The 26057-nt window shown below is 43.2% G+C and overlaps 1 protein-coding gene across 1 annotated transcript in view; it reads right to left on the reverse strand.

Moving 5' to 3' along the window:
- Nucleotides 1-22035: 22035 nt before the first annotated feature.
- ZNHIT6 (zinc finger HIT-type containing 6) overlaps nucleotides 22036-26057 on the reverse strand; it is a 56927-nt gene continuing 52905 nt past the window's right edge. The window contains exon 10 of the mRNA XM_027114230.1: nucleotides 22036-24460. Coding sequence (XP_026970031.1) covers nucleotides 24426-24460 — 35 coding nt within the window. The 3' untranslated portion in view covers nucleotides 22036-24425. The remainder of the gene's footprint in view (nucleotides 24461-26057) is intronic.

Below are 26057 nucleotides of genomic sequence, written 5' to 3' on the forward strand. Positions count from 1 at the left end.
TAAAAAAAAACAACAATTACATCTGTGTACAGTTGAACTGAGCCCCATGGCAACAAATACAAACACAAACTAGGGTTCTTCTCTTTAAGACTTTTCTTCTCTTTGCAGGAAATAATGTTAGAACATCAGAAACTGGGTTGTAACACTTGTGACTAAGCAGGGCCCCAGTTCGGTGACCGATGAGCCGCCAGGGCGGGGCAGGCCCTCCCGCGGGACAATGGCCCCTGCCGGCCGCGCGCGCGTCAGACCCGGCCCAGGAGCCCTGGCCACCGGCGCTTGACGTACGCGGAGCCCCCGGGGCAGTGGCCCGGGCCTTGTGGAACCCGAGAGCCGCTTGCGCGACGGAGCCGGGTCAGCTCCACGCTGGAGGCTGGGCGCGACCTGACCCGCAGGAGCGCGGGTGGCGGTAGGGGAGGGACCGGGGATGCGGAGACGTCCTTTCCTGCAGTTGCCGCGCGCTGCCTCCGCACCCCATTCATCCTCCCCACGACCGTCCCAGGGCGGTGTTGCTTTCAGCCACTTTTCCAAACGAAATCCTCCAGCCTCACGGAGGAGACCAACTTGCCCAAGCAGACTCCGCTGGAAAGGAGTGGGGCAGGGATTTGAATCCAGGACTTTTTTTTTTTTTTTTCCGCCCTATTTCGCGTGGCTCCCGAATCCTAGGGCGCCAAGGAAGGTAATTTGCGCCCCTTCGCGCCCCGGGTTGTGATTCTTCTGCGAGCAGCCGCCGGGTGCACCTCCTGGGGAGCTCTGTGGGTGGAGGCATCGGCTGCGCTGAGTGACGCAGGTAAAGGCGGGTCTGTCTGTCTGAGGTCCCTGCTTCTGTTCTCTTATTCTCCCTCCTCCCAGTGCCCCAGCTGTTTAAGACTTTCTACGTCTTGACAAATGGAGATGCCACCGACATGAAGACAACCCCAAGCACACTCTAGGCAACTGGGGTTGTGCAGCGATTTGCTCACGTTTCCCCAGGGAAGGGTCCAGCGCTCACCAGCTGATGGGGGTCGGGGGTGGATTTCACTGAGTAAACGCTGTTCTCTGTGTTTCACATTCATGAACCAGAGAAACTTGTTAGGATCAGCTGCTAAAACCTGAACGCTCCTTGGCTGCTTCCTCACTGGACTTGTGCTGAGGTATCCAATTGACTACTGAGGGGACGGGGGTGGGTAGGTTGAGGGACATCCAAGTGGTGATAACAAGAAAACCTCCCATTTCTGGATTACTTACTAGGTGACAGGTGCTCTGAGAAGCTCTTGATAACATTTCATCCTCACAAATCCGGGGAGGCAGATAGTATTATTTATCGTCATTTAACATAGGAGAGTTCCAGAGCTCTAAGGGGTCGTCTGTTCTGTCCAAGATCCTGCAGTGGCAGAGCCGGTTCTGCCCAGGGCTTCGGACTCCAGAGCCTGACCAGGAGTGATTTCCCCATAGAAGGGGGTGGAGGCCACTCAACAAAGACACACACAAGATTGTGCCACGAGAGACCGCATTATTCCTCAGACTCAGGCGGACTTGAACCAGCTTTACAATATGGTGGGGGGGGGGAGGGGGAGAGGGGTAGGAACATCCCCGCTTCTTGTCCAGATCCAAAGAAGGGATCCAAGGTTCAGTCAGGAAGGCTCTTTTTTTAATCAACTGTTTTTTGTTTTCAGAACTAAAGTGGAAATGACCCAGTGAGGAAGGAAAATGAGCACGGCCTGCACTGGTCCCACAATTAAAACATATACGCTGGCCAAAGGTACATCACTCCTCCACCCATCTTCAGAGAGAGAAGGGCCCTTTTTGACCTGGAAGTCTACTAAAGCATTCCACTGGGGAATTCTCTGCTCCTTCTGGAGAGACACTGTGAGAAACCCTTGTTCTTTAGAATGCAGCCGCACAAAGGGTTTTGTGCAAATACCAAGCCATGATTCTATCTATAAATGCAAAGAAGCATTAGGGATGATATGTGAACAAAAGCTGGACAGAGGATGCATGCCCAGATGCTGTCTTGGCCAGGTTGCAATTTGAATGATCTAATGCTTTCTGGCTCCTTCTTGCTTTGCTTTTCCAATTTGGTTTGAATATTTGCATTGCTGTATTATTTTTCCCTGTACAACTGCTGTTGTCTGTACACAATTAGGTCATTTTCATAGTTGGGTGAGGAGATATGGCAGACTCAAGATGAGCTGCAGCTGGTAGCTGGTTCCCTCCTGGGATGTGTATTTAGATCCCCATCCCTTTGGTCCCAAAGACACTACCTGCACCCAGCATCTAAACGTTTTAATGTAAGTCATCCAACCAAGTGGAAAGAACCACGACATCCACTGTAATGGATGGGTAAGCACATCTTGTTTCTGTAAGTTGTGGGTTGATTTGCTGATCTAATCATACTGTTCCTTGGGCCAAATCTAACCCTGTATTGCTATGCTCCAGACAAAAGAAAGGACTGTTTCCTGGCGGCCTGTGGCTTCTTGGTCTGTGGAAGGTCTGCTGAGGTAGACCCTGGGCAAGGGAGAAGGAAAGGACATTAACAGGGTGAGGAGGAAGGACCAGCTGCCCCCAGAGGTGAACCCAGAAATGCATGTAGATGCTCAGGCCATTACAGAGGCTGGACTTTGAACTAGGACTCTGAAGAGTGAGAGAAAGGGGATCCCAAAGGAACGGAGGCTTATTTGGCAGATGAAAGTTGATCAGGGCCATATTCACAAAGTGTTCTGCAATCCCTCAGTGGTGTAAACTCTCACTGATAACACGCTGCACTGATAGAGCTTTCTCAACTAACAGGAGTTTGTGGCCCGTTGGGCAAGGCCAGGGCTAAAGTTTATGTCCGTGCTACCTTTGAAATAAGGTTGGGCTAAACAAATGGAAAGGACAGTCTGTGATTATGGTCACTGGGGAAGCCCCCTGACTCTGAAAGTGCTTCATAATCAGACATGACTGTACCCAGCTTACTGAATGGACGGGGCAATCTCTCTGGTTTAGCCTTCTCACTGTTTTCTGCTTGTTTCCTCTCTCTGTACCTTAGATCTGAATCTGTGACATTGGCCTTGTTTCTCCTCTCTTCTTTCTTCTTTTTATCTAAACCACTCATTCACCACTCATTTACTAGATATTTGATAACCTTCGATGTGTCAGACATGTGCTAGGTGCTGCGGTTACAAGTGAGTAAGGAGCCTCTGCTCTCACGGAGTCTGCGGTCTAATGAGGGACACCCCCCATGAAGTGTGATGGGTGTCATGTGAAGGGAAACCCACACTCAGGTGCTGAGTGATGGCTGAATGATGAGGCAGCCAACTCTGAGAGATGGGACACCTTACCCAAGCTCTCATAGAGGGCCAATGACAGGGCTGGAGCTAAAGAGCTCATTTGGGAGTAGAAGCCTGGCCTCTTGCCACCACCTCCTTCCAGAGCCACACTCAGAATCTTCTCCTCTGGTTCTTTCTCATCCAGTTGCACGTGCGTCATACTCACCCTTTTCCCAAGACTGAGCTATTCCCGCCTCAGTAAAATTCACATTTGTCACTAAAGCCAGATGTCCATTCCATCTCTAAGAACTGACGTGCTGGTAACTTGAGCTGATAGACATAAAAGTACTTTGAGAACTAAACCACAACACAAACCGAAGTACCAAAACTACTATCTAACGTATTAATTCAATCAATGAATCAGTCAAGGGATCAATCATCAATCAATACTAGGTTCTGTGGGGGTGGGACATGTCTTCATGTACAGTATGGTCCCATCCCTAAAGGAATTTGTGGATAAGTTGGTGGTAGAGGGTTAAAGAGGGAAGAAAGTCGGCATTTGTTGAGTGCTTATTGTGTAGTATGCACTGTGCTACCTGCTTTTCCTTACAGTATTTCAGATAATCCTCACAACAATCTAGGAGGTCAGAATGATTTTTCTTAAGGTATGGATGGAATGCCCTCGCCCAATCCCTGTCTGTTCAAGCACAATGTAGCATAATAGCTAAAAGCCTTGGCACAGGACTCAAAACTCCTTGAATTCGTATCCAGGCAGTGTCAATTACTTTCTGTATGACTGAGCATATTACTCAAATTCTCTGTGCTTCAGTTGGGGTGATAAGAATGGTGGCAATTTTATGCTTTGTTGTAAGGATAAGGTGACCATACATGGGAAGTACTTCCCATAGTGCCCTGGTCCAGAGTAAGCACTAGATAAAAATTAGGTATTCTTATTATTATCCAGCTCCAATCCCCCCTTTTTTTTTTTTTTTTTTTGCGGTACGCGGACCTCTCACTGCTGTGGCCTCTCCCATTGTGCAGCACAAGCTCCGGACACGCAGGCTCAGCAGCCATGGCTCACGGGCCTAGCCGCTCCGCGGCATGTGGGATCTTCCCGGACCGGGGCACGAACCCGTGTCCCCTGCATCGGCAGGCGGACTCTCAAGCACTGCGCCACCAGGGAAACCCTCCAATCCCTTTTTATCTGCAAAGCCTTCCCAGATCCCTCATCAGAATTGATCTCTTTTACTTCTGTGTCCTCACATCACTGTGGGCATGCCTCAGCACATTCTTACGTGTACCTGGTTATTAGTGTCTGGCACGGAAAAACACATTCAATAAATGAGGATAGTTGGATGAATGGATGTTTCTGTCTCCTAGAACTCTATCCCATGCTCATAGAAGGCAGGTAGTATTGTGTTTCTTGCTATAAGGCAGACTAAACACCCGGATAGCCTAAATAAAATACAATTAATATACTTCGAATGCCTGGCCAAACTCTCATGTGAATTAGGGAAATCCTCATGGACACACACACACACATACACACACATAAAGAGGGGCTGGAATTTAGAGTGGTAAACTGCCACTGAAACTCTGCTACTCTGGGAAGTCTGTCTATCTCAGTGACTTTGGGGTTGGTTTCAGGGGCTTTACGGAGGACAGGAGACAAGGCTTAGCGCCCTCAGACGACGGTGAGTTGGAACTGAGACTTCTCATGAAAGTGAGACTCACAAGGGATACTACTCAATGAAAGGGTAGACTAGAAAAAAACCCTAACTGCAATGAAGAAAAACAAGAAAATATCTAACTTGGCCTGTGCTCATAAGATGTTAAAATCACAAACTTCCCATCTCACAGGTTTAGGGTTTGAATTTATATTATCTACATGGTCTGGGAACTTCAGCATTCACCAAAGATACAGGTGTGAACAAAACAGACAAAATTCTTGTCTTCATTGAACTTATGTTCTGGATGAAGAAGACAAATAATAAATAAGTGAACACATTAATATTCAAGATATTCTTACACTGTAAGAAATGCTATGAAGGAAGTAAAAGGGTCATTTAACAGAAAGATTGGGAATAGGATATCACTGAAGAAGCGAGAGCTCAATGATAAGAAGTCAAGTGAAGACATTACAAGTGAAGGATACAGCAAGTGCAAAGGCCCTGAGTGAGAAATAACGTGGCATGTTTGAGGAAGAGAAGTCAGTGTGTCTAGAGCTCAGTGAGTGACACAAAAAGCGGTCTGGGATGTGATCTGAGACGTGGGCAGGAGCAATAGGATTTTTTTCCCCCTGAGAGCAGCAGGAAGTCATTGGAAGTTTTTTTTTTTTTTTTTTTTTTTTTGCAGTACGCGGGCCTCTCACTGTTGTGGCCTCTCCCGTTGCGGAGCACAGGCTCCGGACGCGCAGGCTCAGTGGCCATGGCTCACGGGCCCAGCCGCTCCGCGGCATGTGGGATCTTCCCGGACCGGGGCACAAACCCGTGTCCCCTGCATCGGCAGGCGGACTCTCAACCACTGCGCCACCAGGGAAGCCCCATTGGAAGGTTTTAAGCACAAGAGTGATGTGTTCTGTCACCCTGAATACTGGTGTGGTAATAGATTGTAGTGGTATCAACAAGGGAGAGCAGGAATCCCAGTTAGTGATTTTAGTCATTCAGGCAAGAGATGACAGCAGCTTGGACCAGCTTGCTGGCCATGAGTATGGAGAAAAGTGGAGGGATTTAGATATATCTTGGAAGTAGAAACAGGGTACTTGGAGTAGATATAAAAGGTGAAGGAAAGGGGAGGTGGGATCAAGCATGATTCCTAAGTTTTGGGATTGAGCAGCTGGGTGAACAGCGGTACCATTTTCCAGATGGAGAAGAGTAGAAGAGTAGCCCTGGGCGGGTGTGGGGTGGGAACACGAAGCAGGAGTTCTGTTTTGCACATGTTAAGCTTGAGATTACTGTTAGACATCTAAGCAGATAGATGTATATGAGAATATGGAGGAGCTCAGGAAAACGAGCCTCAAGCCAAGGGATGTTCCTATTTTGAGGCTTATGTTTCCTTCAGGATCTTCCTATAATGTAGGCTTGGACAGGGGTACATGTAGGGGACTGACCACTTCTAGCTACACACTCTGTGGGAACAGGGTCGATGTAGCTCTGGAGTTCAGGAGACTCTTCCTGGCCCATTGCCCAACTCAGCAGTGGAGCTTGCAGTCTTCCAGGCCCACCTAACCCTCATGCTTTGGTAGCTGCTGTAGTTTTAAGTCAATGTGCTTTTTGAGGGAATGCCAACAGGCTGAGTACAGAAACAACTCAGTGACAAACTCAGGCGGTTCTTCTGTGGGGAAGGGTGGAGAAGTCATCATATAATCTGGCTCCCACCAGCTCCCGCCCACTACCTCAGAGCATTATATCTCAGAGATCCAAAGGAGTAGAGTGTCAAGAATATGACGCATCAGAGATACAACGGAAAAGGAGAACCCAGCACGAGGTAATGACCAAAAAATGCCATAGCCCATTACATAAGTGAAAGCGAAACCTCTGAGGAACAAATAAACAAAGGGTATCATATTGATATAAAAATACAAGAAGCTCACTCTGTGGTTGCTGACATACATCATTGTGGAAATAAACTCATGTCCAAAGTGACTACAGTTAAATTTGGAACCACATGACAGGAGCTTTAGGAAGTTCCAAAATAATCAAGGATAACTTGAACAAAGTAGCTTTCTTCCCCAGGCTTATGGCTTTGGCAGAAAGGACAAGCATCTGGAGAGGAGGGACCACAATTCAAGGGGACCAAGTGACTCAAGGTAGTTCCTATGAAAGAAGGAAACTACCACTGCCTTGGAAAAGGACTGTAAGTTGACTGACATTAGTTAGGATTCAGCTCTCCAACCCATGAGACTGTAGTAGAATACTTTTCTTCTCAGCTACGTATATATTCATACTTGCTAAGAAATTTTTCTCCTTTCATTTCTCAGGAAAACCAAGACTGTCACTTGATCCTGTACCTGATCGTGTCACTCTGCCAACTAGGAAACTCAGAGCCAAACTGTGGCCCACCCTTAACTTATAAGTACATAAAACTTTAGGTAATATGTAGCTTGTGTGACCACCTCATTGTTGGCTTAATTTTGTTTTTATACCCTTATTTTTCTTTCCCCCATTTTATGACTTAAAAAAACCCAGTATATTTAACACACCAGGTGTTTTGGAATGAAGTAGAATACAAGAAAATAAATAAACTTTCTGCCCAAACAGGCAGCATGAAAAACAGGTACCTGGTGGTGTTATGATATGTCAATGAACCAAACAGGTTCTAACTGCCGTCTGTTAGACATCAGGTAGACAGGAATCTTGCTGCAGCTATAACACGAGGGCACATTAAACGTCCATGAACAAAAGAGAAGGTATTCAAGGTTAGATGGGCAGAGCCAATAAAAACAATCAGCTATGCAATTCCAACTCCTTTAGGGGTTGATTTCCACCCAGCCTGGGAAAGCCTTCCAGGAGGAGCTCCTTTGGCCTGTCTAGGTGGTTCTCTTACAGAAACTTGGTTGTACCCTGGGCACGGCTAGTCCCTCAGCTTCCACCTACTGGGATCGACCAGACTCTTGCCCAGACAAGTGGGTCAGAACCCACCCTTGACCTCTGGAAAGGTTACTCTGCCTGCGATCTGATTATTCACATTTTAGTAGTTTTATTCCTTTTTTCTGTTTTTAAAAAATTACAAAAGTAATACAAAGGCAATAAAAATTCACATGATACCAAAATATGTAAAATATAAAATCAAACCTCCCCTTCTTTTCCTCTCTTCTCCCATTCCAACGCTCCTCCCCATTCATCAAAAGTAACCACCAATAACTATGGTATGAATACGTCTGGATCTTTTCTATACACATTCAGACATATTTACATACACATACATGTGCTTCTAAAGTCTGTGTATAGCTTTATTTTTTTAAAAATAATTTTTCTATTCACATTACTCTGTAACTTGCTTTTTGTAGTCAGTAAAACATTGTGGACTCTACTTCTGTTACAGACGTATCAACCACATTCTTTATAATGGCTACTGAATGAATCATGAAACTATACCATAACATAAGGGACATTTAGGTTGTTTCCAATATTTTGGTAGGACAAATTAATGCTGCATCGAACATTCTTACACCTGTAACCTTTTACTTTTTTTATTCCTAAGAGCAGAACCGCTGGGTCAAAGGGTATGCATATGTATTGAATTTTGATTGGCACTGCCAAACTGCCTTCCAGAAAGACTGACCAATTTACACTTCTACTAACTATGAAAGGGTGGCCTTTGTTCACATTCTCATCAACAGTGGATATTGCCGGGGTTTTTTGTTATTTTTTTTTTAATTTTGGCAGAACTGATTGGCAAGAGCATGGTAATTATTTTAGTTTGTATTTTCCTGATCAGTAGTAAGCGTGATCATTTTTAGTCTTTTGCTATGGCTACAATGAAAGACAAACCTGAAGGAGTGGTTTTGGTTTATTTCTTTTAGATACAGATGACCAGTCCAAACAGTGATATTTTCCGCTACTGCTCACTAAGAAGATCCATGTTGGAATGTTATACATTTCCATGTTAGGAAAGTCAGTCGTAATTGAACTCCCGCGGTCAAATTGCACATGATGTTTATTCTGGGATTCACATAATGGCTTTGGCCCAAAACAATTAAAAGATGTCAGAACTATATTCTGATAATATTCCCTTGTATCAACATTATCATACTAGCATTTACAAGTAACAGAAACAACTCTGACCAAGTTATGGATAATAAGTTCATTCTACAATGGTTGGGAGCCCATGATTGGGCTAATTAATGGGATGACTGGCCCCCAGGAACCACCATGGTGGTCTCATAGCAGGCATGGTATGGCTGGGAGGTCACCTCCACACAGCAAATGTTTTAAGTTTCTTGATCTCTGTGCTCAAGAATCTACTTCTAGGGAGAAAGCATCTATTGGCTTAACTTGGGCCCCAGGAGAAGGCAGGCTCTTAATTACAGTCCCAACAGACTGAATCCAACAGGAAGAGATCCTTCTTCAGAAGGAAATTGGGGTATTGTTAGGAAGTGAAGTGGATGCTGGTCAGACAAAAACAAAACAAAAGAAACAAAACTATCCCCTACACTAATCTTTCCAACTGCCATTTCTTCTCTTTACCTTGTAAACCTTTCAGTTCCCACTGTCATCACAGACAATCTGACAGACAGCATAGCAAGCTGCTCTCACATCCCGAATGGGGACCTCATGGGGCAGAATAACAGAGACCATCTTATTCCTTGCATTTTGTGCTATGCTTGCTCAAGTACTTTCTACTATTCTGGGCCTGGGATCAAAACGCTTAAGTCTTAGAATAAGAACCATTTTCCTGAGAGGTTATAATATTGGCTTTTTCTCACTCTCCATTCTCTTTGATTATCCTTGACTGCACAGAAATTCTGTGTATTCATTAATTCATTCATTCACCCATGTAACTACTATTTATAGAAAGCAACCTTGTGCTGGACATTGTTCTAGGTGCTGAGGGAAAGCAATGAAATGGAAAGACAAGGTCTCTGTCCTGGTAACAGATGAGACTGGAAGGAGTAAGCAAGGTTGGAATTTGTACTTTGGATTTTACCTGAAAAGCAATAGAAAGCTATTCCAAGGTTTTGGTCAGGTAAGAAATATGATCAGATTATATTTTAGATACGTTGTTCGAATTGGCATGTAGAGAATGGATGACAAGGCAATAAGAACAGAGGCCAAGAGACTAGTCAGAGGACAAATGTAGTAGCTGGATGAGAAAAGATGTTAACTTGGACTAGTTTGGTGGCCAAAGAGAGAAAGAGATGTGGACAGAATTAAAAGATATTTAGGAGGTAGAATGAACAGGATCCTGTAGGTGGTGGGAGTGTTAGAGCAAAGGAAAGAGTCAAAGATAACTCTGACATTTCTGGCATAAGCAACTGGTTGAATAGTGACAACAATGGGTAACCCAGGAGGAGCTGGTTAGGGACAAGTGGAGTAAAGGATGAACTAGCTGTGGGTCACACTGAGTACATGTGTGACTGTCGTGTCAGGTAAGCAGTTGGGTCGGGTCTGAAGGTCAGGAGAGAGATTCAGAATGTGGAGTTATGGGTGGTCACTGAGCCAAGGAGTTAGAAGACAGCGTCCAAGGAGAGGATGGAGACTGACCAGATGGGTCACCAACGTTGAACTCATACCTTCCATAAAGGAACTCTGGAATAGTTTGCGTCAGGAACTGTAACTTCCATATTCTGTGGAGCCCCACCTTAATTCTTCTCTGCTACAGTTGTCTACAGTCTCCAATACCAGCCGGCCCCTTCATTTAAGGAGGTTAATAACTTAAGCAACGTTAATGGTGGACCCACCATTTGGCCCAGACCATAGAAAGATTCTCAGCTAGTTCTGTTCAGTTCCATCTTGTTTGGAGGGAGACGTGTTCCTCGTCATGCCCACATCCTCGCACAAATTGTCCAGGTAAGTCTCTCACCTTTGGTTCAAGGGCTTCCAGGTTTCCGGGGCCACTGGACACAGGGCTACACAGGCTATGAGTTGGTGTTGGTGGGATGCTGGGGTCTACCCTTGAGGATATCCCAGCCCCGAGTCCCTTCTACTCTGTTCCTTGGTCTTCATGGCAAATTTGAGGATCCTCTTCCCTTCAGACAGTCCTCTCTGGTGCCACCTGCCCTGCTCATCTCCCTTCCTCACACCAGCGTTAGGATATCTAGTCATATGGAAAGACTGTACATTCAGTGGATCCTTCGGGTCTTTGTTTCTGTTTCCATCTGAAGTGCCCTTAGGTACCACGGAGAGAGAAGAAGGGGAAGGAAATACACAGGAAGCCCATTAATTGTCTGAGAACGCTGCCACACTTTCAGATGACAGGTTCACCTACAAATGTTTCAGGAATCAGCTAAGCTTCTGAAGTTCTTAATACTGCCAGGAGTAACTCAGAAGGCTGGGAGTACGGGTGGAAACATCAGGCACACAAGCTGTTGAAAACCACAGTTTTGGTAAATATATGCACCGTTGTAAAAAACGTATTTGCAAAAATCTAGGTGTTTCCAGTCCAGCCCTCCCTATTAATCAAAGGATTTTCTTGAGCTCCATGGCCCGGCCTGCGATCCCAGCTCTGACCACTGCTGCCCATGCAAGTCTCAATGAATTCCTCTCAGAGCCGCCAGACTCCCTTGGCTGGCGACTTGTTCCTCTTGGGACAGTGTTTGCCTGAGCTGAGCAGCCGGGCCCCCAGCTGTGCAGGGCCCTCTCTCCGGTAAGAGGAAACCCTTTCAGCTTAGTCCATTAACACAAACATTCAAAAGCAAACATTCAAAAGCCACAGATCGTGTTCACATAAATAAAATAGGATTGAGAAAAGCTTCACCCCCAGAAACCAAAGGGGTGTTTTAAAAAACTGCCCCTCTGCCGTCTAAGTAGGCAGGCAGCAAAGCCACAGCGATTCCAAAGGCTTGTGTGCTTGGTAGAGCTGGGTGGCTGAGGCCACAGGCCTTTGAAGAGGAAATGCCATCCCTGGGACAGGCAGGCAGCCAGCCCGAGTCTTGAAAGGAGGACCCGAGAGAAGCAGAAAGCAGTGAAAGGGAAGGGGGAGCACAGCTGGGAAGTGAAAAATGGGAGGAAGGTGCAGGGAAAATAAATGGGGAGATTCTTCCCAACTGTGCTCCCCACACCCAGACCAAACAGAGCAATTCACTGTGCCCCTGAGACGGAGCGGAGGCGTGGAGAGTCCTGGTCAGCGGGCACAGCTCAGAGTGACTAAGGCTCCGAGGAGGGGTGTGTGTCCTCGCCGAGGGGTGGAGATGGGTGGTGGTGTCTGGGCTGAGAGATGCCTTTAGTTTGAAAGCTTCGGAGGAAATTAACTTTACAAGGTGCCTCCCTGTCTCCCAGAGTTATTAAAAGAAAGGAGGGAGCAAAGAAGAAATGGAAAAATGGTAATACCTCAGGAAGGGCTGAGTGATCCCAAATGAAGGAAATGGGAGGCAGATTAAGTGATGAATGTGCAACCTCCCCTCAGGGAGGAAGAGCTCCGAGTGTGACCTTGTGCAAATGGGGAAACACACACACACACAGCACAACAACCAGTGTGGCCAAGGACAAAACACACAGAAACACATACAACCTCTGAATATCTAGGATGAATGACTAATTAAATATCCTAAGAACACCCACGTAAAAAGTCTGTTGGTACTTCTGTCTCAATAGGGCAGCACTGAATGCTAAAGGAATGGCAGCGAGTAAGAGACGTGCTGTACATCATGGGGTCCCGAGAAGGTACAAATCTGGGAGCCTTTGCGAGTCCTAACAATGGGGGCCATAGATGGATATCTAGACATCAATTGCTCTTTTGGTGACGAAGAGAAAAAAAAAAGCACTAGATCTAAACACTCTGCAAAAAAAAAAAAAAAAAGCAAAGTCCACTGAAGTAATCCATTTCACAGGGTAGGAAGCCAGGTGTCTTCCTATTTGTTAAAAATCTCGGATTTAAATTTTTAAAACCCTCCTGCCTGACAATAATCCTCAGATCAGATGAGGCCACCCTCGCCCAACTCTGGCAAGCCCTGTCAGTGTTTGAAAGCGCCATGCCTAGAAGCTTGTGCCTGCCCAGACACGTGCACCACAACTGCCTTACATTCAAAGTTGTGTTCAGGTGGGATAGCAAATCGCAGGGTTGGGAAAAATACAGCAGGAGACAAACAGCCCACTTACGGCACCTCTTCGGTCTCTTCACTTCTAAGCCCTCTGGTCCCCTAAGCCCCTTTGGATGGCAAAGCTAGGACCTTAATGCCTCTGGAGGTGACTCAGAGTGAGTGGCCTCCTAGTGGAGGGGCACCTCTGTGCTTCCAGACAGTGCTGAGTTTGCCTGGTGGTGCAGGAAATATCTCCAGCTGGTTTCTGCTGGCTCCTTCATCAAAGCTGCTCTCTGAACTTCTCTACAGAGGAAGCCCTTGGAGGCTTAGAGTTTTCTTTACCAATTTAACAGAGTATCCTGACTGAATTACTTCAGGACAGACGGTGACCAACCAAAGTACACGAGGTCATGATGGACAGCTCCAGTCTCCATGGGCTAATTTTTATTTTCAACTTTCTCATTATTTTGTGTGTGTATCAATAGACTTACAAACAATCAGCCACAGCATATATTGAGTGTTTACCACGTGCTAGATGCTTTATATATACTACTTTATGTAATTTTTAGGCTGAGACAGGCACCATATTATTTCCTGGGTTAACTGAGGCTCGGAGAGGAGGTACAGCTTGCAAGAGGATATATGACTAGAAAATCATGGTCAGGATTTGAACTCAGTTCTATTTCACTCACAAACATGTTCCTTCAATCCGTATACTGGATTGGCTCCTGGGACCAAAGACGGATTTATTTCTGCAGCAGGGAGAAATTGGTAAGAAATCCCATGCTGAGCTGCACCTTTAACTAGTATAACTCGATGCTCTGCCTCTGACATCGACCAGCAGGAACATTAGAGAGGCAAGGTTAGGACACTGTATTTAAAAAGTTGAATAATTTCCTAAATATCTCCTAATCTCTCATTGACATATGTTGAGCCCATTAATATTTTCAGTCTACATCAATCTCTTGAATACTAGGTTCCATATGTTTATTATTTTCTACATTTATTACATTTTTATGTATCCTGAAATTACTTTCACGTTTCAAGGGACGCCCTCACTCTCTATTACTCCTGCATTTAATAAATTGGTTGATGGAATCAAGATCCAAAACAAAAACAAAAACCCTCAACAGACTGAAATGAAAGAATGAAAATAAGTAAGAATAAATGACAAGTCATGAACTGAGGTTCAGTTCGTCAGCCAACTGACTACAGAATGATGGTGAAAAAAGATGGATGCTGTCACTCAATGGTCAGCCATAGATGTGGTGATCTCAGGCTGCCCAAATAGAAACACAGGGCCTAGGACAAAGGGTGGGAGAGCTCTAGTCTACGCTGTATATATATTAAGGCATGTTCTAGACACACAGCTTTAATAGCAACAAATCAAAAAAGAATGATGAGAATGATGAGAAAACCACATTTCATGAAAAGAGACCTCTGTGTGTGTGTGTGTGTGTGTGTGTGTGTGTGTGTGTGTGTTGAGAGAGAAGTGGAATTAACTGTCTTGAAACATTTGAAGTTGGTGGAGCAGCTTCAGAGGGAAGAACTGGAACCAAACGGAAAGCAATTTCAAGCGGCTCAGTGTAAGGGAGAATTTTCTATCAGAACTGCCAAAACAGAATGCGCTGCCTCAAATGGTGATAAGCCTTCCATCCTTGGAGATATTCAAAAAGAGGCTGGATGACCACTTGTGAGAGATGCTTTGGAGGGAATTTTGACATTGGAGGTGGGTGAGGCTGGGGAGGTGACTCCATGACCTCTAGGCTCCCTTCCAGTTATGATTCCCTATTTAATATCTCTCACCCTTCATTCACCATCTGGGCAATCCCTAAAAAAGCCAGTAATCTCTCAAAGCTTCCATTTCCCCTTTGGTAAAAGCATTACATAAAACCTGTGAAATCACAAGTTTGATGTGAAAAATGCTAGTTATATTTCACTAGGATTCATAATTACGTATTTTTTTAAATAAAAAATATTCATGAATCACGTAAAAATCGCCTTGCTTAACCCCCTGAGTCACCTTTGGAGGCCCTGGACTAGTTGATCTCTATGATCCTTTTGGTTCTGAGATCCTAAGATACTGTGGTTCTGCGGATTTCAATCATATACTTTGAAGGTCGTGACACACGGGGGAAAGCTGTTTGGAAAGATGACAAGACCACTAAAAGGAGATGCTCATTTGAATTTCCTCACATTCTCTATGTCACTTGGGAAATTTTGTCATTGCTGCAACTGAGGGAAAAGCCCTACAGAATGACTGCAAAATGAAAGCAAAAAGTTTTAACTAGGATCCATCTCTCAGCTCTGCTTCTAGCTTGATTCTCAGGCTCGTTCCCCTGGTGGCACCAAAAATGGTCACAGCAGTTCTAAAGCTCACATCTCCACATGAGTTAGCCCAGTGAGAAAGAGAGATGGAGTTCTATCATTCCTAGCGAAAATCGGAGGCTCCCTCCAGTATGGATTTCCATGCCCAATGACTGTGGCTGAGATGGCAGAATGGGGAGGGGGGCATCAATCCCAACTAGACCATACAGCTGAGGATGTGGGGAAGTGGCTCTCAAAGGAAATGTGGAGTACCACATAGAAGGACTCAGCAACATTGGCTAGTCCAGTCTTTGGCTGCCTAACATCAACCCACAGGTTCCACACATACAGGTCACATTCCTTCCCTAAAGGGACTTCATGTGAAATCTTTTTATCACTAAATCTAGATCCAAGTCCAGTATTTCACATCAGTGTGCAAATTTTGTCAAGTGACTCTTCATGGTTCAGTGATCTGTGGGTAAATAATAAGTTCAGCCACATCCTATATACAATAGAAGAGAGAAAAGAGAACGGCGATAAAAATTCCAAATTGCAAAGAGGAGAATGTAGAACATCCAGTGGCTATCAGTCCTCACACAAATTACAACCTTTTTGGACAGAAATGGCAGACTCCTCTATCTTGCAGTGAAGTGGAGGTCTGGGGCTGCCTCAGTTTCACTCTCCAAGAGGATCCCCCTTGTTTATTATTTCTGTGCAAGAGCCTCTTCATAGGACAGGACAGCTTTAAATGCCGTTACTCTTTGGTATAAATGGGAATGTATATTTGGTGGAGGAAGGGGTCCCAAGGACTGCTTTCAGGGTTGGGCAATTGTGGAGTATTTTTCGTCAGTTGAAGGTTCCTCTGTAGTATAAATCCCTCATGACTTCAGTTGGCTCCCATCTATGTGCTTCTGGTTGTGATGGTTAATTTTGTGTATCAACTAGACTGGGCTACGGGGTACCCAGATATTTGGTAAAACATTATTCTGGATGTTTCTGTAAGGAATTTTGGAATGAGATTAACATTTAAATCAGAAGACTGAGTAAAGCAGACTGCTCTCCCTGATGTGGGTGGGCCTCATCCAATCAGTTGAAGGCCTGAATAGAACCAAATGGCTGACCATCCCCTGAGTAAGAGAGAATTCCTCTTGCCTGACCACCTTTGAACTGGGACATTCCTTCAGCCTCAAACTGAAACACCTGCTCTTCTGGGTCTTAGTTCGAGCACTCACCCTGCAGATCTTGGGACTTGCCAGACTCCATAATCACATGGGCCAATTCCTGACAAATCTATTTCTCTTTCTACATGTATACCTTCTATTGGTTCTGTTTTCCTGGAGAATGCTGATAATACACTGGTCAATTCCATGGGTTAGTAATAAAAGTAGAGATCTAGCTGATTGATACCTTCATTTAGAACACAGGTTTGGGAAGGCTGTAAATTAATGGCTTCTGCATCTATACTGGCCTCTTTTTGGGGACAATACAATGCAATGACCTGGAGAAGGGAGGAACAGCTACTCTCCCTTTGCTGGAAAGCTGCACACCAGCTGCATCTTTTCAAGAGGCATGGATGTCCCTTTTGACAGGTTGAGGGGGGTTATAACAAGAGGATTCTAGTAGAGGCCTGGGAGATCACACTTATTCTAGGTCATAATCTTTCTTTATTGTACTTTTCCCTTCTTCCTTCTTTTGCTCAAACTAACTTAACTTTTTGCAGGAATCTGGCTTTTCCATTCAGTCAAGGATCCAGACGGCTGCACTCAGTTGACTTGGATTGAAGGTCACAGGCAGAAATTGTTTCTTGTAGCAAAGCCCTATTTCATTCCTTCTTCTTTTCAGAGGCATAAGCTTCAAAGAAAACCTCTTTTTCTTGTAAAAATTTACAAGGGCTTCAACCTGTAACCAATACGTTCCTACAACCTAAACTTTCTGTCCAAGTCCCTTAATGCTGCAGCCCAGGGAGACATATGGGCTGAAGGTCCCAGTATACATTAGCCAATGGAGTAACCCACTGTTACAGTACCACAAGAATTGCCAATGACCAGCTGTGTTAAAGACTGTTACTTGTCCCAATACCCACTTAATCCTCCTCCTTAGTAAGAAGAGCCACATTTTTTAATTAGGCACATTGCCAACCTGAATAAAGACTTCTTCCCATTCCCTCGAAAGCAGATGTGGCTACATGGCCAAGTTCTGCATATGGGATGTCAACAGAAGTGCTGTGTGCAACTTCTAGAAACTGTCCTTAAAGGGCCAGTTAAGATTATTTTTCCTTTTACAGACCAATCTAATCCTTACTAACACCCTAGCCTAGGATACAGAGGGTTTCCTATCTTGATTCATCCAATTTTATAATCCAGGGGCTCTAACTTGCCACCCTTCACTTCCTGGTGTCAAATTCTGACACAGTTGACAGAAAATCTAACTTACACAAACTTGATTAAGAAGAAAAAAAAAAAGGAACGTCTTGGCTAATATAACTGAACACTCCAGAGGGATAAATGGGCTTGCCTTAATCTAAACCCAATCAGCCTCCTCTGAGTTGTCACCAGTCTCAGGCAGGCTCCCCTTACAGTAGAAAAACAGGCTAACCCGCTTTTAACCTTACATCTTTATAGCAGGACAGAGTCTATCTGCCTGTCCTGTAGGTCCCTCAGATTGTACCAGTTTAGGTCACCTGCACAGTTCTGAACCAAACACAAGATCACAGGAGTGGGATACTCTGATCTGTTGAGCCTGATGAAAACCCACCCTGGAGCTAGGGTTGGGCTTAATCCCATCCAAACCAGATGGCTTTGAACAGGAAGGAGCTGGTAGTTTCCCAAAGGAACTCAAGTAGGGTTACAAGAAGGGGGATGCATGTTGAGTAGCAAACAGCAGATTTTTACCATACCCTTCAATATAATTTATACTTGTACCATCACTTGGCCTAAGCTTTACAGATTCATTACTACCCTTTGGAGAAATACTAAACAAGACTATAGGAGATTACAAAATATTATAAAGTACTTTTGGGTAGACTAAGTTACAGGATTTCAAATAAAGTATTTTTTCATGGGCGAAGAAATAACTTGCTTTTCTTCTCACTTCTAAGGGGTACACATGTTTGGTAGGGGAAAGGAGGATTTGATTGCTTAGGAAAGAAAAAAATCAAACCAAACCTCACAACTCGTCTCCTTGGCATTTAGGAAAGTGAGAAAAGAACATCTGGATCATACTCTCCCTTAGACTGTCCACACACAGGTCAGCCACAAACAGTAGCTTCCTTCTTACCGAGTTGCATGAATTCATTACCTGGAAGATTGGATGCCTGCTCTCACTTGGCTTTCCTGGCCACCTCAAGTTTTTCCATTTCCAATGCATAGAAGATTTGTTTGTGAGGGTCCAAATGCGGCAGAAACTATTTACAGGCTTCTAAGCTGCACTTGCTGCGTAGGCCAAGGGTGCTGGCTGAACAACTGACCAACCTTTCCAGGGAGAGATCTGAAGAAGGTAATTTGAAAAAACACCTTCCAATCCGTCAGGAACATGGAAAAACTTGCTGTCTCTTCTATGTTGGCAGAAGCTCCAAAGCACAGCATCACAGCATCTGGTTAACCGACCACTGAAACTTCAAAACACAGAGATCAGACTCTGCTCTAGGAAAAATAAGAAGTTACTGGGCTTTAGGACTGTCTTTGCACCACAGATTCATACCATATGGACTTAAACTAGAATCCACTGTTCAGGAGCCAAAAGAAATCATGATACCAAGCGGTGATGTGTGACAATCTCTCCTCACAGTAAAAATAACCTAGAGTGCTTAGCAGAAAACTGGGAGACGGAAAACTTTTCTGAAATAAAAAGTGAAGCCATTATTTGATAGTCCCTTCATTACCTACACCTGAGGGGGATGGAAATTTCCCTTTTAAAAATCACGCGGCTTAGTTTACTTCTCCTTGGTTATACAGTTCAGAGCACTTGCTTCCATGAAATTAAGATTTAAGACTCACATTTCACTGTTTACAATGCCTTTCATTTGTCTTTTCATGGATTTTCTCCAACCATCCCATTTCCACTTCTGAAGCCATTCCCAAGATTTCCTACAGGTTCTGAGATTATACTTCCTCTCCCACGATTGTCCTAGCTCCCCCAAGCCTGTCCTGTCCAGAGGCAATGCCCGGCAGCTCTCAGTTGGATTCACCACTGTACCAAGAATATGTTCCTTCCGCAGCTCAACATAAGGTCAACTCGACAATCATTAACAGCTATCTTTGTGTCCTTATGTCCTTTCCACATGGGTCCCCTTCACAATATAGTCCTGGACAGCCATGTTCCCTGAGGTCTGCTGTAACAGCTTTGAGCAGTGTTTAACTTAGCAGCGCACAATTCATAATGGACAATGAAACAGACTTGATGCTATTATGTTGGAATCCACTGAAAGAAACTGGTGCTAGCATTAACAGCTGGTTTCAAACTAACCGAAGTGATTGAAGTCTTTATACCCAAACCAGCAAAATATGTGAGTAACATGGATGAAAGACTCAAGAGAAGAACTAAACACGCTAGAAGAAACAGCCTGCTGTCCATCAACAAAGAGAAACCTCCAAGAAAAGCGGCTTCACAAACCATGAAAAAACTGTCCTACTTTTTCAAAAAATTCATTAAAGTAGCCGATTAAAATAATTATCCATTTTTAAGTGGCAGTAAACTGTAATATTCTCTCTAAATTATCATGAAACATAGTATGACTTCAGGATGGCTTGGTGACCTGGGCAGAGCCCACCTAGGAGGCCAATTAGCCTAATGGTTAAGGAAATGACCTCTGAAGCCCACTTGCCGTAGTTTAAATCATGGCTCGCCTAGTTACTTACATGTGACCCACCTGGTTTGGACCTTAATTTCCTTTCCCACATAAAATGGGGATGATGGTACTGTATTTTATTGACTCTAGAGCTCACATTTTAACATTCTTGATATCTTTAGGGTCTTAAAAAGGCTAGTGGCCAGGCCACAGTCATGATGTACCTGTCATTCATTGCTTGTGCATATGTGGGCTTAGCGGTTGATTCTGGTGGCACAAGTCAACATCAGCAACCCTTCAATATTGCATTCCACGGACCACCGTCCTAATAACCGTCCTAATAACAGTATAGTATTAGCATCAGCCAATCAGGAGATACACGCAGTGTGAACATAACTATGGGTTCTACATGGGAGGATCATAGCAATTACTGGTCAAGCTGGGTCTCAAAGGAGAGGGAGAGTATGCTCACGTGGAGAATATGAACAAGGAGAAAGGCACTTCAGGGGGAAAAAGGCTGGGACGTATATATGGTAACCTTTTTGTTGTTTTACAATACTGAAGTAAAGGGTGGAGATGAAAGAAAGAAATGGCTGCGATATTAGCTTGGGGCCAAGTCATGAAGAGTAAGCATTTGGTACTTTATTCAGTAAGAAAATAAAACCGGCAACAGCAGAGTTGTGTAGTAGCTCATCAAAGGCTAAAGGATGCATTCGGTTACGAAGTTCAAAATGAGTGCAGCCCACCACACTCCAATACGGAAAATGTTTACATTTTAGTTCATTTTAAAAAACATATGCACAGATACTTTACATAGCTTCCAGTTGACCAAAGTTGAAAGAAAATACTTTGTAATGAAGTACAGATCCCCAAAGGTTTATTTAAGGGCCTATTTTTATTTAAATAGCCTTAATTTTCTTTCTTTTTTTTTTTTTTTGGTGGTACGCGGGCCTCTCACTGTTGTGGTCCCTCCCGTTGCGGAGCACAGGCTCCGGACGCGCAGGCTCAGCGGCCATGGCTCACAGGCCCAGCCGCTCCGCGGCATGTGGGATCCTCCCGGACCGGGGCACGAACTCATGTCCCCTGCATCGGCAGGCAGACTCTCAACCACTACGCCACCAGGGAAGCCCTGGTCTTCATTTTTTGAAGCATTGTCCTCCAGTACAACTCTAATTTCAAAATCAGTATTTCTCAAATGTTCATGAAACTGGAAATTTCCAAATCCATGATGGAAACAGATTGGTGCTCTGTGCATCTGATCAAACCAGTAGCAACATAATGTCTAACACAAATGGGAAGCATTAAAAAAAATAAAAGCCCGTAATGGCAACTCAAAGCAGCAGTGGCATCAAATAGGAACTGAAATCTCTAGTTAAAGCCAATGAAGGTTTGCAGGTTAATTTTGAATTTTACTCCTTATGCTATTTCAAATCAGAAACCTCTTGCTACTCAAATTCAAGTTAAGTGTGCAGTGTACATCTGTTTGTTACTTTTGTATTCTCAGGAACAACCTTTCGTCACCTGCTCCCTACACCTTCCCCTTTTCTGATAATTTTCCCTTCCTCTGGGGGAACTCCACATCAGCTCAGGAATGGAATGTGATCCAATCTGGGCAAAATAAAAGTTCTTACTCCAAATTTTACATAACTTGCTGCCAAGCTTTGGTTATGATGATGTAAGCTGAAACTGTCAACAGCTGTCACCTACCATCCTCACCTCACTGCTTCCCACCTCCAAGAGGGCATCCCCAAACAGAAAATTTGCCTGGAAGAGAAAACCAATCCAGGAAAAAAAAATCAGGGTCAAGTGTGGGGGCTGGAAAGATGGCTTCTTTGGTTCTTTGGATCCAGCCATGCCTGAATTTCCCAGTGTAGGAGCCAGTAAACTGCCCTTCATGCTGACACTAGTTTGAGTTGAGTTTCTGACACTTGCAATTGAAAGATGATTGGCTAATAATCAAAAGTATACAATATCTACCTGAAAATAAACAACACACTTTAATACAGTAATTTACGTTTAAATAAAAGCAGAGTAGGCATCTTTACTTAATATTTAATGACTGATATGAAATCAGGTACAACACACTGTATATGCCAACCAAATTAAACAAAATGTATAAAGGAAATTGTTGGCCTCATAGTTATGTGTTTAACATTTTACTATACATTGTGAAATCTGAATCCCATCACTTGCTACAGAGAAACAAATTGGCTCAACTACACTTAGGAATCTTAAATAGTCTAGTAACTCTCTTTAATTCATATTTATAATATGAACAGGTGCAAGTTTTGTTTACTGTAAATTTATGGTTATTAATCCCATATGTAATAATTAGCAATTACGAAAGGCCTACCTTCCCTTTGAAATCATTGTTTAAAAGATAAAGAAGGCCAGGTGGAACTTTTCTCCTTTTAAAATGTGGTTCGTGAACAAAATGCAGGATGTTGAACTTAACGTGGGTCAGGGAGTTTGTTTATGCATCAGAATTTGTCAGGAATCCAAAATGGTGAAGGCCTCTAAAAAAGAAATTGGGTTGTAATACTACAAACTTCTAGGGCTCTCAGTGAATTATTCCAATTCACCCCCTCCAAGGAGTTGACATGGTTATTCACTAAAACACATGTTTATTGTAAATCCTGTGGGAATAAATGTGCATATTAATCAAATGAGTTGATAGTTATGTCAAGGGAACTCTGCTAGTTAAATTCTTTCCTAAGGAATAGACTATAATAATTTAAAGTCTAATAGAATTCTAGACAATAGGGATGGTAAAGATGCATTAGATCATGTAGGGGTTTTTCCCTTTCTTTTTCCACCTGGGTGGGGGGAGGGAAAGTACAGGATAAATCCTTTGATTTTTGTCCAGTTTTCAATTTAAATTCTAAACGGGATGGAACTCAACACTTTTCTTGGAAATGAGACTACATCATAACAGATTTCACTGTCAGGAAATTCCTCTCCACCCTGATATTCAGATCACATGTTCTTTTTGTGTTCTTTATCCCACTTTTCCCAATAACAATTCTATGACACATTTGATTCAATTCATTCTCTTTCTTGCCTGTCTCAAGAAGACAAACTTCACTGTTAAATTTTGAATTCCCATTTCATCGTCTCTCCAGTAATACTGTGCAAAACATAATTCTACACAAAGTTTTTGCTATATGAGGAGAAGATTCCTGAAGCTGCTTTAGGAAGTATATATATTTCTCAAATGGCAATGCCTTACTGTCTATGAATCACATTTCCACTATCACTTTTATACCAAGGGTCTTTGTGCCACTATTGTCTTTAGAGGCTCTTCTCATATATATGTACACCAAGTTACATATATCTGTGTTCTAAAAGTTTCTCTTATGCTCATGTTCTCATTATCTTTTCATATTTCTAATCTTTCCAATTCTCTTTAATACCTCTGGTTTCCTTTTGGTCTAAAACTTATTCTAATTGTAAACTAAAAACGAATTTCACTAATGTCCAATTTTGTCATTGTTTTTTTAACCATTAAGTGCACAGATGCAATACAGATGTAATAATCTTTTATAGTCATATTGCAATTTCATAACTATATAAATTCCAATAAAACTAGGAAACTTTAATTTTAATATGTGAGATCATAATGTATAAAGAGCTGTCATAAGGTATAAATTAAGTCATGTATATACATAAATACACACATACATTCCAGTAACACTTTGATGAGTTCCAAGTGTTTTTTCTTTAGTTATTGCTAGATGTTTCAAAACACAGCATAAAACTGCTCATCACAACACCCTGTGTGGTAATGACAAGAGTAGAGTGGGAATGGGATGAAAGGCACAGAATTCATAGTAAGACACAGCTCACTGTGTGAACAAGTAAAGCCAAATTCATGAGCACTGATGGTTCAAACAGTGTGGAGCCACTGATTTTCTGAAATGAATATAAGAAATAGCAGTTCATAGTATTTAGACAACCTTTTACAAAGGACATCATACTGGGTGCTACCCGAGTATAAAAGACTCATCCAGCTGTCTCAAGAGGTTAAGTTACATATAATCCCAAAGACAAGAATAGGCAAATGATGGACCAGTCCTCCTGTGGCTAGATGGTCTGCCACATGGCCTTTCTGTTTAGTGAGGTTCCACTAAAGAGAACGCCAACTTTGTGGCTGACACAGGTGATCCTTAGGTTTGGTGTTGCATCAAACTAACAAATAAAAAAAATTTCGGCCTACAGAATGAAGCATATTAAAGCCTGTGCCTTACGAGTCAATTCAAGAGGCTAGAAAATACATTAAATTTTTTTTTTTCAAGACTGTTTAATTACTTTTCAGAGAAACAAAAAATTCCAACCACTAAGCGACAATACCCCCAAATCTTCCAACAAGGTCCTCTGCAATTGTCTGGGAATTTTCATGTTCTTCCTCCAAAAGAAGTGTTCAATTTTAATTGCCAATGTTCTTAGTAGATTCACCTTTCACTGAAAAAAATAAGTAAACATACAGTCAAGTGTTTATGCTGTTTCTGTTTAGCCTGTTCTGTTTTCCCCTCTTCTCTCCTCCCTTCTGATGCATACCAACAGCACCGCTCATGGTGACAGACAAACCATGTCATGTCCCAGGCAGCTGGGATATACAATTCTGGCCACAATAAATAGAGAAATGATGTCTGAAAGTGGCAATTATATTTTGTGAGGTAACATCCTTCCTGACTCTGTGGAAGACTTGGGAATGGTCACTTCTCAGTGTGGGTAGGATCCAATACTTTTGCCACTGAATAGACCACTATTATCACAGAGGCTGGCCAAGTGTGGTTGGAATAAATTTTTTCCATGATTTTTTTTAAACTTAAAATTGAGGGTCAGTATATGTTGAGTGAATGTGGGCTGACAGAAGACTAGCTAATCTCCATCTCCTTCTTTTCACAGGAAAGAAGACTCAGAGCAGAAATGGAACTCCTTTAAAGGAGCTGCCTTGACTACAGCAAGACTATGATTCACTAACTAAACTGAGAGCTCCTTGAGGATAGACACTGGACCTTTCTTTCCTATATCTATCCCCGCCAGGGTAGCATGTATGCTGAATCAATATAACTGTAAGTTACACCAAATTTTAGGTTTCTTTTTTCAATTTGAAAAATGAGAAGCAGAGTAACCGCACCATTTACTTCACTGTATAGTGAAGCTAAAAGGAAATAACACATAAACACTTTGAAAATTGTTCAGGTTAAAATAGAGATCATTTTGCTTGAGGCTTATAGCCCTTTATCTCCATTGTGTAGATAAAGAAAATAGAGCTCAGAGAAGCAGAGTGAATACCAAGGACCCAGCTAATAAAGAGCTGATGCCAGAACCATAAACTTGGATCTTGCCTCATATTCCAGTTGCCAAGTTCCTTGGGGTATGCCGATGGTACCTAGATGTACAATTGTACCAGCAACCAAACTGGTGTCCATTGAGTCCTTTTTATGAGGAAGGTACTGAAATAGGTTCTATCCAAGATATGGTCCTGATCCTTGTGGAATTTCATAAACTCTAGCAGAGTCCTTCAAGTATCTCCACGATATTACAAGTTAGTTGTTTTCTCCTCTGGCTTTCTCTGCACTGAAACCATGATAGAACCTATTGCACTGTGGCATTTACATGTACGTTCTTGTGCCTAAACTCCATCCCCATCCCACTGCCACACACACACACACACACACACACACACACACACACACACACTGAAAGAGAAAGGAAGAAAAAGAGGGGGTAAGCAGGAGTGAGGGAGGAGAGAGGAAGAATGGATGAAAGGATTTATTGGCCCAAGAAGAGACTGAAGTGGGAATTCCCTGGCAGTCCAGTGGTTAGGACTCCATGCTCTCACTGCCAAGGGCCCGGGTTCGATCCCTGGTCAGGGAACTAAAATCCCACAAGCTGCATGGAGTGGCCAAAATCAAAAAAAGTTAAAAAAGAAGAGACTGATATGTAAGTAACTGCTATGCTACTATTTTCACTAATTCAAGTAATCATTTTTGGGTTGGACTCCTCAAAAGACAGAGATATTTTCTAATTTTGAGTTATATTAGAATAACGG

This window comes from Aethalodelphis obliquidens, unplaced genomic scaffold (assembly GCF_003676395.1).
Source record: "Aethalodelphis obliquidens isolate GAN/ISIS:26980383/991018 unplaced genomic scaffold, ASM367639v1 scaffold13, whole genome shotgun sequence".
Taxonomy (NCBI): Eukaryota; Metazoa; Chordata; class Mammalia; order Artiodactyla; family Delphinidae; genus Aethalodelphis; species Aethalodelphis obliquidens.